This window comes from Pipistrellus hanaki (genome assembly GCF_964339955.1).
Source record: "Pipistrellus hanaki genome assembly, chromosome: 11".
Classification (NCBI taxonomy): domain Eukaryota; kingdom Metazoa; phylum Chordata; class Mammalia; order Chiroptera; family Vespertilionidae; genus Pipistrellus; species Pipistrellus hanaki.
Genome location: NC_140513.1, coordinates 27,196,254 through 27,208,524, shown reverse-complemented (window position 1 = coordinate 27,208,524; position 12,271 = coordinate 27,196,254). Strand labels below are relative to the sequence as shown.

General features: G+C 46.7%; 1 protein-coding gene across 14 annotated transcripts in view; it reads right to left on the bottom strand.

Annotated features, from left to right (window-relative positions):
- Window positions 1–12,271, bottom strand: part of UBAP2 (ubiquitin associated protein 2) — a 73,216-nt gene that overhangs the window by 5,141 nt on the left and 55,804 nt on the right. For 8 of the 14 annotated variants that reach the window (XM_084897959.1, XM_084897965.1, XM_084897968.1 and 5 more), the window contains 7 exons: window positions 11,407–11,620; window positions 9,332–9,371; window positions 6,747–6,930; window positions 5,763–5,832; window positions 1,620–1,815; window positions 408–499; window positions 173–220 (listed from right to left, as the gene is read on the bottom strand). In XM_084897959.1, coding sequence (XP_084754085.1) covers window positions 173–220; window positions 408–499; window positions 1,620–1,815; window positions 5,763–5,832; window positions 6,747–6,930; window positions 9,332–9,371; window positions 11,407–11,620 — 844 coding nt within the window. Of the gene's footprint in view, window positions 1–172; window positions 221–407; window positions 500–1,619; window positions 1,816–2,576; window positions 2,750–5,762; window positions 5,833–6,746; window positions 6,931–9,331; window positions 9,372–11,406; window positions 11,621–12,271 lie in introns of those variants that run through there. The other 6 variants (XM_084897966.1, XM_084897961.1, XM_084897967.1 and 3 more) reach the window with 3 other exon arrangements.

Below are 12,271 nucleotides of genomic sequence, written 5' to 3'. Positions count from 1 at the left end.
GCAAAGGACAGCCATATGCCCCAGCTATAGTTGCACCAGCTACAACTACCAAATGCAAGCAAGTTCCTTAGTTTTAGGCTGGGTATCCTGAGGGCCAGGCAGGGTGGCAATCAAGGCAGAGAGAGGAAGAACCTGTACAAGAGCCTCACCCTCCCTGCCATATCCCACTCACCACTGGCAGCCGTGACTGCAGCATCTGGAGCTCATCGTAGCCATAGATCTGCGTGAGGACCATACAGGGTGTTAAGGATGACACACTGCCCCCTGGAAAGCCTAGGCCCATATGGGGCCTAATCAAGATGGGAGGACAGGACACACTACGGACGGGGACCAGGAGGAGCTGCTGGGAGAAGGCACCTTGCCTTGATGGGAGCCCAGACTGGCCAGCAGCTCCACCAGGCACTCACCGGGTAGGCAGGAAGCAGTCCTCCGGGGCCCACGAGGTACTGGTTGGGTAGCAGGGGGGGCACCCCCTGGGGCAGGTTGGGGGGTGCTTTGCCTATAAAGACAAAAATCAAATGAAGTGGCTACCTCAAAGCGTGAGAGTCCTCAGCTGTCATGGGGCTGGGGGTGAAGCTTCCTGCCACAGTCCTACCCTAATTGGGGCCACAGCAGCTGAGAGGTACAGAGGGCCACAGCAGGAAGTGGAGAGAGCACGAGTCCCACAGTCAGGCTGTTTCCATACTGAGACAGAAACTCGTCCCACCACTCCTGAAGGTCACACTGCACTAGATAAACCTGAACTTAAACAACAATTGGGGCCCTAGCAAGTTTGGCTCAGTGAAGAGAGCATCGGCCTACAGACTGAAGGGTCCCAGGTTCGAGTAGGGGGTCTGCAGGAGGCAGCCAATCCCAGGTTCAATTCCAGTCGAGGGCTAGATCCCCAGTAGGGGATGTGCAGGAGGCAGCCAATCAATGAGTCTCACTCATCATTGATGTTTCTTTCTTTCCCTCTCCCTTCCTCTATGAATAAAAATATATTAAAAAAAAAAACAACTGGGGGGTGGGAGGCTGGGAAAAGATGGGCAAAGAGAGAGAAAATGGTGGAAATCTGTAATAGTGTCAACAACTAAAGAAGAAAAAGAGAAGCAATGGAACAATCTACCTCCTCAGAGTGGAAGAGAGGCTGGGCATTGCCAGGAGAGGAACAGGGCGTGTCAAAAGTGGGTTTTAGCAGTTCCTACTAAACCACAGTTTGTTTGGCCCACATAGACTGCGCGGGTGTGGCTGACAGGCAATTAGTCACATAAAATGACCAGAAATAGCCAATGGTAGCGGCTCCCTGGCCTCTGTCACTATTGCCATCACAGTTCCAGGGATGAGTGAGAACACAACAGACTGGCGAGCTAGAAGCACAAAGGCTGCCAGGAATCCTGCCCAAAGGAGCCCATCCCAAAAGACCAGTTCCACCCATCTCCGCCCACACCAGCGCTGGAAGAACTGGGACTCAAGAGGTCACCGGAACAAAGAGGACAAGTGCCAATGGCAGGGCTGGAGGGAGACTATGATCTTCTGAGGTGTGTGGCTGCTCACCATGCCCCGCCAACCTCGGTCTCCTCCCTGGAATCCAGTGCTCTCTGAGGGAAGGGGTAGGCGGGAAAGGGCTCCGGGGCACACACCTGAGGTCACCAAGGGCGTGGCTCTGGTACTGCTGCTAGGGGCACTCACGGGGGTTCCGCCCAGGCAGAGGCTGTTCGCTGTGTTCATGCTGCTCGGCAGGCTGAGTCCCGAGGACGTGGCACTCGAGGCAGAGGTTGCTGCCATTGAGAAGGTGGCAGAGGACTGGAGGGAAGGGGTGTTCTCCACACTGGTGTGCTGGCAAAATAAAAAAGCCAGGACACATGGGTTTGGGGCAAAGCACAGGAGGGCAAGAGAACCTAGCCTGGCATCTGGACCTATTGTCTTGAGATCCTGACCTGAGGCGGTCTGGGCTCACTGCTTACATTACCACACATTAGCCCCTTTGCCCTCACACTGCTACGTTAGGCCCGTGGTCGGCAAACTCCTTAGTCAACAGAGCCAAACATCAACAGTACTATTGAAATTGCTTTTGAGAGCCAAATTCTTTAAACTTAAACTTCTTCTAATGCCACTTCTTCAAAACAGACTCGCCCAGGCCGTGCTATTTTGTGAAAGAGCCACACTCAAGGGGCCAAAGAGCCGCATGTGGCTCGCGAGTCGGAGTTTGCCGACCATGGGGTTAGGCCATCAGAATACAACTTTTAAGCTGTGTTAAAAGACTATTAAAATTGAGCTTTATGACCAAAACACTCCTAAAAATTCTTACAGTTGCTCATTCTCTGGTATATGCCACAAGGCACAGAAACCCCAAGCTGGTATATGTGTATGTACACACATGTACACCCAGTTTTTATTGATTTTTAGAAAGGAATGAAGAGTGAGAGAAACATCAATTAGCTGCCTCCTGTATGCCCCTAACTAGAATCAAGCCGGCAACTGAGACCTATGTGCCCTATCTGGGAATCAAACCAGCAACCTTTTAGTGAGCCACATCAGCAAGGGCCCAGGTAAATTTTAAATGAACACAGACATCTCCGTATACGGTGAGAACCCACCTCACAGAAAAGCAAGTAGTCTCAGGAGAGCTGAGAGGCGGCCACGGGCAGCCCGGCCCAAGTCAGAGCGTTCTGGGATGTCCTTCTATTAGGCTTCCTAGCTACTCTGACCTGAAGTCACGGCGGCCAGCAGAGGCCTCTGCTCCAGAGCGTGGTGAACACTTTGCAGAAGCAAGAGTCCCGGGGAGTCCCCCACCAGGGCCTACCTAGAAGGACAAAACCCAGAAGAAAGCTCTGAAGAGCCGGAGTTCCAGGAAGCCAGCCTGGCGCTCCACTTCTGCTATTATTAAGGTAGAAGAGAAGCACTTGGCTGGGCAAAGTATGACCAAAGCGGGAGGGAAAGGCTCTGTAGACCGAGACCAGCCTCCAAACCAGAATGTGTATAGAACAGAGAAGCCTGAAAACTCCTGAACGAGAAGCCAGAGGAACAGGAAGCCCCAGGAGAAATGGGACCGCCATGTGCTCTGCTTCCCCGCACACGGACAACTCTATGGTCCCAGCCCACAGGCTGCCCTGGCCACCGGAGCACCAGCCTCAGGGCCCTGATGTCTAGAATGGGTTCTGCAAGGGAAAGACAGCTACAATCATCGTCTCCTCAGACTCCCCAGGACTCCTGCTCTTTCAGCCCAGACACACAGAATCAGGGAGAGCCAGGGCACAGGGTGCAGGCTGCGCCAATCCGCCCAGCCAGACCGCTCCATGCTCCTCTGCATGGGTCCAGGCTTCCCACTAAGAGCAACTTTCTAGAAAACTAGTTCCTGGTTTGCTGAAAGGAACTCAAGCATCCAGGAAGCCTCTCCCACGTCCAGCTGACCCTAACAGGGCTTCTATCTCGGACTCCCACCTCCCACACCCATGAAGGCGATGAACTGCTGGAATAAGGGGCCTGTGCCCCATTTTAAGGGCTGGACAGTCAGGATGGGTGAAGAGCACAGCTGTATCAAATCTCCCACAAGGATGAAGGGGAGAAGAAAACACTAAGATTTCCTTCATAACCTTCAAGTGGGAAAGATCTCTCTATAATAGACTATAAAAGAGGGCTTGATATATCTGACTCTATGAAAATAAAAATTTTTTAGCATTTGGCATTTTGCATAAAATGATAATGCCTAGCTACCCCACACTAGGATTTACCCTCTACTACTGCTGCAGGACGAAACAACATTGGCAGAACGTTATCAAATGAAGCATCAAGCTTACCGTTCTATCAGTGGAGGGCTGATCACATACAATGATGCAGGAGAGTGTTGAAAAAAAACACAAAACATCGAAGACCTCTGCTTCAGCACAGAAACAATTAAAAAATGCACTTATTAAGAAGGGCACTATGTATGAAATATCCTATTTGTGTTGTAGAAGAGAAAGAAAAATGACTGCGTGTATGCATTTACTATTTTATGGGTTAAAAAGAACTCTAGAGGAACAAGCAAACAGGAGGAAGAGGGACAGAGCCTTAAGCCGATAAAAGGAAAATTTTTCAGTATATGCCTTTTTATAGCTTTCACTGATAAATCTTACAGCTATATTACAATGTGGCAATTCCGCCACATTGACAAAGTGTGGGACTCCCTGGCCACAAACATTTAGATGGCATGATTTGGAGTTTCCTGACAAGACACCAAGTGCTGCTGACCTGTGCGAGCAGGAACACTGACTCGAACGCCCCAGTGCCCGGGAACAGAAGCCACTAGACCACATGTGTCAAACACAAGGCCCGCGGGCCAAATCCAGCCCGCCAGGCCTTGCAATGTGGCCCGCACCGCGCTGTCATCACTGCACTCCGCTGTCAGTTTATGACATTGTCAGTTTATGACTGTTCAGTAAACCATTTGGCCCGCAATTTAGGCTGGATTTTAGATTTTGGCCCCTTCTCTGATTGAGTTCGACACCCCTACACTAGACAGTGGGCAGCTCACGGCTCTCACTGACCAACATGGGACACAGGCAGGTGGGCAGAAGTACCCACCCTGTGCTCTGGTATGAAGATGGTGCTCTGTGTGTTCTATGACAAAGAATCATGCCTAACATTCCCTTGGAAAACTAGTTTGAAAGCCTCACTGTTTGCCAGATCATAATGGAAAAATAGAACTGATCCTATTCCATCACCTCATTCTGCAGCAAATGATTTGAACTCTTCTTTAAAGGAAACAAATTTTCCCCATTTCCAGACTCCCACATTTATCTGTACCCAAAGCTTCCCTCCCTTCTTGGGGCCCCATCCACTCCAACCTTACCAGAAGCCTCCTAGCTCCCCGGAGAGAGACATTTGGTTCTTTTTTCAGGCACCTGTCTTTTCTCAAATAGCTATGCTCAAGTCTCTTAGTATTAGGTCACTACCCTGACTCCTTGCCATTTCACAACTCATGCCTCAACCCATCACAATCTAGACTGACCCCTACCACTAAAACCTCCCAACTTCATCTGGAGAAGCCACACTTCAATAACCATCACCTAGGTCACTCACTCCTGACTTCGTTCTGCAATATCAACCTTCCCAAAGTCTCTGCCTCTGAGTTGGGGGAAATGGTCTGAGCGCAGAGCTAACAGTGAGCAGAACACCTAATGCCAGAATTAGCGAAGTCCCCGTGACCACCACCAATTTGGAACAGAGCCACATCGACTGGGGTAGAGCCAGGGCTGCCAGTCTCAAACAGCTGTGTGTGTGCACGTAAAGGATGGATATTCTCACATGAGTTCTCCCTTTCACCTAAAAGCATTTTCTCCCAGGGCCTTCACAAAGTAGCAGAGGGCTACCCAGGAAAAATGGTCTGCATTAACGTTGACTTTTAGGAGAGCCCAAGTTGAAGCTAACAATGGGCCCCTTTCCTCTAAAAGCTTACAAATGCCTCAACATAATATTTCCCAGAAAACAAATCACCCCTGCTAGGCAGAAAGGTCTCCTATAATAAACAGGAAGCACAAGGAACCGTTGGGAGTAAATTCACCACCTGACACCACTGGCTCATCACGTACCAGGTCTAGAGAAGCAAGTTCTCCAGAGGCATGAACTTGGAAAGCATGGTGCCTAGGAAATCAACAGCTCAAACCACAAACTTAGAGCAAGACATGAGAGCCAAAGAATTCAAGACTATCTCACAGGTTTAGCATCCACAAACCAAAGGCCCACCTGGGTGACTAAGCTCCAAGCGGAGAGGGTGGTGGACGGGGGAGCCCAGGGACACTTACTGTGTGTGACGTGCTGGAGGAGAGTGCTGTGTGCGCAGAGGAGAGGCTGCTCTGATGGGTGGAGAGTGAACTAGAAGACAAAACAGAGCACCACGTATGTCCACCCAACCAAGTCACTCCACAGGCACGGAGCCCCGTGTCGGGTGGGCTGGTATAAGCTCACCCATTCCCTTCAGGAGAAGCCCCAGCTTCGCGCCCATCGCCTGGGAACCCAGGCCAGGTGTGCTGGTGGTTAGAATGGCCTAAAGGGTCACCCAACCTGAGGATCTGGAACATCCTGGCCTGGGAAACCTCCAGGGCCAGTTCAGTCAGCTCTAACCTCTGTCCTTTAGACTGGAAAAAGAACAGGATTTCACTGAGAACACTGTCAGCTTTGAAGACCTCATTAAATCTGTGTGTGAGGGGAAAAGGTTCCTATGTTCAATCCACATGCCAGAATCAGAGCCTGAAATCCCATCAAATCCAGAATTCAAGTCAAATGCTTTTGCTCCTGGCTTAAAGGGGAAAGAGGTGAATTCACCTTAGAAGACACAGGGTGGGAGCCCAATGAAACCCATCTCCTACACCCTGCTGTAATAACTTCACCTATAAAGCCATGACAAGCATTAAGTCAGAGATGTGCTCAGAAATCCAACAGCAATCTCACTCTGCGTCAGTGACAGGAGCCCAGAGCCGGGAGGAGGCTTATCTAGTGGCACCCTCCTGAGGGTGTAATAAGAGAAGCAGCAACCCCTTGGGCCCACCCCATTCCCAGGGGCCCAGTGCTCTCTGTGACAGCAGAGGCATTACAAACAAGCAAGTTTACATCTGTGGTGCTTTGATGACACTACCCAGTCCAAACCTATCTATAGCATTATTGCAAAGGGCCAGGGCATGGTGCTAGGGGCAACGCGTGTCGGTGTTCATTGGAAGAGCCTTCTAGAAAGGCTACCGGACTTCGCCCCACTGTGGGCCTCTCTTTCTGAGCCCAAATTTTCCCCATACCTGTTAAGCTGAGAGAGGGGGGTGCTGGACAGGTCACCAGGCTGGGACAAGGAAGGCAAAGTGGCAGTGTGCTGAGATGCAGAGGGTAGAAGCGTACTGCAGGAGGTGGTGCTGGGCAGGGAGGCCACAGATGGTAGGGCCGAGGGAGGATCTGTTGTCTTTGGAGCAGGAACAGACGCAGTAGCTGTAAGAAAAAGATCTGTTTAAATCCAGATCAAATCATGAATATCTGAAATATGCTCAATATCTTGAGATATGTCAGGAGCAGTTGAGACATATATAAAGTTACATTTCCCATGGGAAGTGCCCCAGCATGTCCCCAATTGGTCTCTTTTCTGTCAGATACGATTATTAAAAGGACACACAATGGTCAGACACACAGGACCCAGACAGAGTAGGAAGTGACATAATCACAGTAATTTATAATCATAAATGTCCTATGACGTGGACATACTCCTCTCAACTAAAGGAAGCAGGTCAATCCTAAGCCACACTCAGAAAGAAGATCTGAGCCTAAAACAATTATAAAGTAACACAAAATTTCCTTAAAAAGCACAACTTGGGGACAGTGAAAATCTTGTGGGCAAGACCACCCAACAGGTAGGTCTTTGCTTCTATCAAATCAGCACCAAATCAGGCTGACCTTGTGAAAGTTCAGAGCCAATTTAGGGCTGGTGGGGCTTGAGAGCCCACGGTACATATGCTGTGGAGTTACACATGCCTCACATCCACAGGAAAGCACACAGCTGCTGCTGAACGCCTACTTTGGCACAGGGAGCATAGCATTTCCTTCACATGTGCTTGGAGAGAGTAACCTCAGAGCACATTATGCTTTCAGGAGACCATGAGTGCTATCAATCCTCACTGCAGAAAAGACTCAGTGTTAGTGTCATCCACACATATGACTCAGATATGTGCTTGGAAATAAAGCATCATTGTCTTTTCCAGATAGGAAGAAGCAACCAGTACCCTCCTGCAGCATTCCCTGGGAGCGCAGCAGAAACACATTAGTCTCCAAAAGGGAGGATGATTAGAAAACAAGCACAGGCAGCCACAGGCTCAAAACACAATGTGATAAATTCTTACAATAGCCTTTCCTTTCCTGAGGCTTGCTTTTTACCAACGGTCTATTCCAAATATACCTGTTCTCACAGACATCAAATGAAGACACCACAATGTCCCTGACCTAAAACTCACGCCCCCCCCCCCCCCCCCCCCGGGTCTTAGAACACACCGATAAGAGGTCCACCAAAAGCTTCTGGGGGGGGGAGAGGGGGGAGAGAGATAGTGTGTGTGTGTGTGTGTGTGTGTGTGTGTGTGTATGTGTGTGTCAGAGAGAATGGGTGGAGAAGAGAGAATGGGAGATAAAAACCTATCTAAAATGCAAACTACATTTTTCAAGCATCTTACATCTCATTTTAAATCTCTAATTAATCTAGTGCACCTCTATGTGTTCTCAACCCCATGTCTGGACTATAAAAACTTGCCAGCAGGGCTTGTGAAATGAGAACTTCCTCTGACAGCCAGTGTTCTCAGAGCTACCAACGTATCTCCAAACAGCTCCGGCAGCCCAGTGATACCAAAATTCTAGGTAACTCATATGTCCTTTAAATTCTGGCTAAAGCCCAGTCCAGCTCTGGTACAACTGCATGTCCATGTCCCAAAAAATTGTAAATAAAAGTATCTTTGGGTTTCCATACTCAATACCCACTTGCCTTACTGAATGGTCACAAACACCACCATAAACAATCACAGATAGGCTATCCAAGAACAAAATTCACCTGTGTCATCTCCATTGATCACTGAGCTGTACTGAAACTGGGGGACAGGACAGGGGAATCCCTTCATTTTCTCCAAAGCGTTTCCAGTGAGCAACATTTTATCTCTCTTCCTAGCAATAGTCTGTCAGAACCTGTAGGCAATGAACACGTATTTCCTGAACTAGCACACCAATTTTTGTTTTAAAAGTTCTTTACATTATCAGAGTGGGAGCCCTTTGACCATTAGAACCTGTACCTTTGAGCAAAGCATCTTTTTTTTTTTAATATATATATTTTATTGATTTTTTACAGAGAGGAAGGGAGAGAGATAGAGAGCTAGAAACGTCGATGAGAGAGAAACATCGACCAGCTGCCTCTTGCACACCCCCTACCGGGGATGTGCCCGCAACCAACGTACATGCCCTTGACCGGAATTGAACCTGGGACCTTTCAGTCCCCAGACCGATGCTCTACCACTGAGCCAAACCGGTTTCGGCAAGCAAAGCATCTTTTAAATCAATACAATACTGTCCTGCCTTAGTGCAGTCTGACTAAGGCAGAACAATATGAGGCTGTTACCCAGTTTGTAATAATACACCAGCTACAAGCTGGTTACATGGGACTCTCTAGCAGCTGAACCTAAGGAAGGGGTGCCAGCAATGGATCAGAAGTAGCTATCAGCAAACATTTTAAAGGACTATTTTTGCAGAATTAGCCATTAACCTACTGCATTCCCTATCAAGTTAGCGATGCTCTTATTTTGTTTGGTTTCCACCAACTATGCAAAAAAAAAAAAAAAAAAAAAAATGTTCACAGTACACTTACTGTCTACTGTCTGCTGACTTCGACCACCACCGTGTCCATTCTATAAGGAAGAGAAAATAAGTAAACCCACAAAAATAAAAACTTAAGATGATTTTCTATTGGGATTTAGCCACAAACACTTGAAACATAATCAAGGAATGGTGGCCCGTTTTGTTTTGTTTGTTTTCTTTTCATAAGATTGAGGGGCAATATGACAGACTTTTTTTTCCTCAATGTTTTTATTTTTAGAGAGAGGGAATGAGAGAGGGGGAGAGAGAACTATCAAAGTGAAAGAGAACCATCGTTTGGTTGCCCCCCGCATGCACCATGACTGGGGTGGAGCTTTCTCTTCCCACGAGGCCTTTATGACAATGACAGAAAGACATAGGCTACAGGGAATAGGGAAGAGACTAGAACAGCCCCTTGTGAATCTAAAGAAGCTCAACAGAAAAGGTTCAAAGGGCTGAGGAAGGAGTAAAAAAAATATATTTAAAAAAATAGCCCACTCATGCAGTCCCACATCAAAGCCCATACTCAGCAACCTATAACCCCCACTCCAAGTCAGAGCCCTTAGTTAACCTTTTAGTGTCAGGTAGGCAGCCTGGAGTCACCAGACATTTGAGTAAAACACCTAATATAAAATATGTAAAACAAAATAAGAGAAGTAAAAATAACAACAAAAAATTTTAAGTAGAGATATACAAATAGTTCCTGCTTAGAAGACTTAGAAAATGTATCCAAATTTTGCTAGATCAATTCAACTATATTTTAATATTTTTATTTTGTCATCCATCTTTTAAAAAAGTATATATTTTTAAAATATATATTTTATTGATTTTTCACAGAGAGGAAGAGAGAGGAATAGAGAACTAGAAACATCGATGAGAGAGAATCATCGATCGGCCGCCTCCTGCACACCCCCAACCGGGGATGTGCCCGAAACCAAGGTACATGCCCCTGACTGGAATTGAACCCAGGACCCTTCAGTCTGCAGGCTGACGCTCTATCCACTGAGCCAAACTGGTTTCAGCTAAAAATATTTTTATTGATTTCAGAGAGGAAGGGAGAGGGAGAGAGAGAGAAACATCAATGATGAGAGAGAATCATTGATCAGCTGCCTCCTACAAACCAGGAATATGCCGTGATCAGGAATCGAATGGTGACCTCCTGGTTCATAGGCCTGCGCTCAAACACTGAGCCAAACCAGCCGGGCTATAATCCAGTTATTAAAGTAGTTCTCACCAATAATGCCTGAACATTTTCACCTTATAGGAAATGAAAATATTACAGATAGGATTAAAGTTCCCCTCTTAGCCCATCCAAACCACTAAGAGTAATTTGGGGTGTGTCCCTATATTATCCTTATACTAAGCTTCTGGGTCCATTTACACACATTCCTGTTTTTATGGTGCTTGAAATGCACGTTTTAAATGAGATGCTGTTAGCAAATTCAACAAACTACAAGGATTCTACTCAAAAGGTTAGTAAATCGTAAAAGAAAGTCTCAATCAAAAAGCTTAATTTCCCACCAGGTGGCTCAGTTCGTGTCATCAACATACCAAAAAATATGGCTTCAATTCCAAGTCAGGGCACATACTTGGGTTTGGGATTCAATCCCCAGGTGGGGCACCTGTGGTCAGAGAGCATACGAGAGGCAACCAACTGACATTTATTTCTCTTTTTCTCTCCCCCAACTCCCTCCCTCCCTCTCCATCTTTAAAAAAATAATCAATGAACATATCCTCAGCTCTAGCTGGTTTGGTTCAGTGGACAGAGCATCGGCCTGCAGACTGAAGGATCTCGGGTTCAATTCCAGTCAGTGGCCCATTATCTTGGTTGCAGGCGTGGCCCTGGTCAGAGCTTGTACAATCGATGTGTTCTCTCACATTGATCTCTCTCTCTCTGTCTTTTCCTCTCTCTTCCTCTCTAAAAATCTATGGAAAAACATCCTCAGGTGAGAATTACAAAATATTAAAAAATAAAATAAAATCAACACATCCTCATGGGAGAGAGGAAAAAAAAAAAAAAAAGGAAAAAAAAAAGGCTCAAACTACACACTGAGCTCCAAAACAGGAAGGACCCGAAAGACCACTTACCGTGACAGTTCCTGGGACTGACTCAGACGGACTCACAGAGCTTTGGTATGCAACCCTGTTATGCACAGAACTCTGGTCATAGGAGGAAGACGTTGTTGCTGGACTAGTGGAGCTCAGGGATGAGCTGGTCAGACTGGAGGAGGTAATGACTGAAGTTGTATAGGTGGAGTTCTGTACTGCACTGGTCATTGGTAGAGAGGTATTCAAAGAATCACTACAAATGGTATTAGACATACATTTGTGTCAATTTACATAGCTTCATGAAGGAGAACTATTTCATCATACTCTAAATTAAATAAACGTGTGTGCAACCACAAGTTTATACTACTGCATTCTTCGATTTAGTAACAATGCAGTGAAGATTTAAAACAATCCCCCAAGTCTAGCACCATTCCCATAAAAAGCTAGACCCACCTAACTTAATTGACAGGCAAAGGGACCGCTTTAAGAATCTTTAAGGAATCTAGATGTCTGAGACCATCTTTAGAAAAGGAACCCATGCAAACATCAGGTTGGGGCTCTGGAAAGTGGAAAAATTAACTAATAAAATAAAATATAAAATCTGGCCTTCTCTATTTATAAAATATTCCACTGAATGAAAGTGTTGGCAAGATGTGAAGAAACTGAATCTCCCACAGGTTACTCATAGAAATGTAAAATGCTGCAGCCACTGCAGAAAATGTTTGATGCTTCCTCAATTGGTTAAATATAAGTTCCCATATAACCCAGCAATTCCTAGGTATACAACCGCAGAATCAAAAGCACACAAAATATGTAACTAAATGTTCACAGCTGCATGGTTCATAATAGCCAAAAAGTGGAACAATCCACACGTCCATCACCTCATAATGGATAAACAAATGTG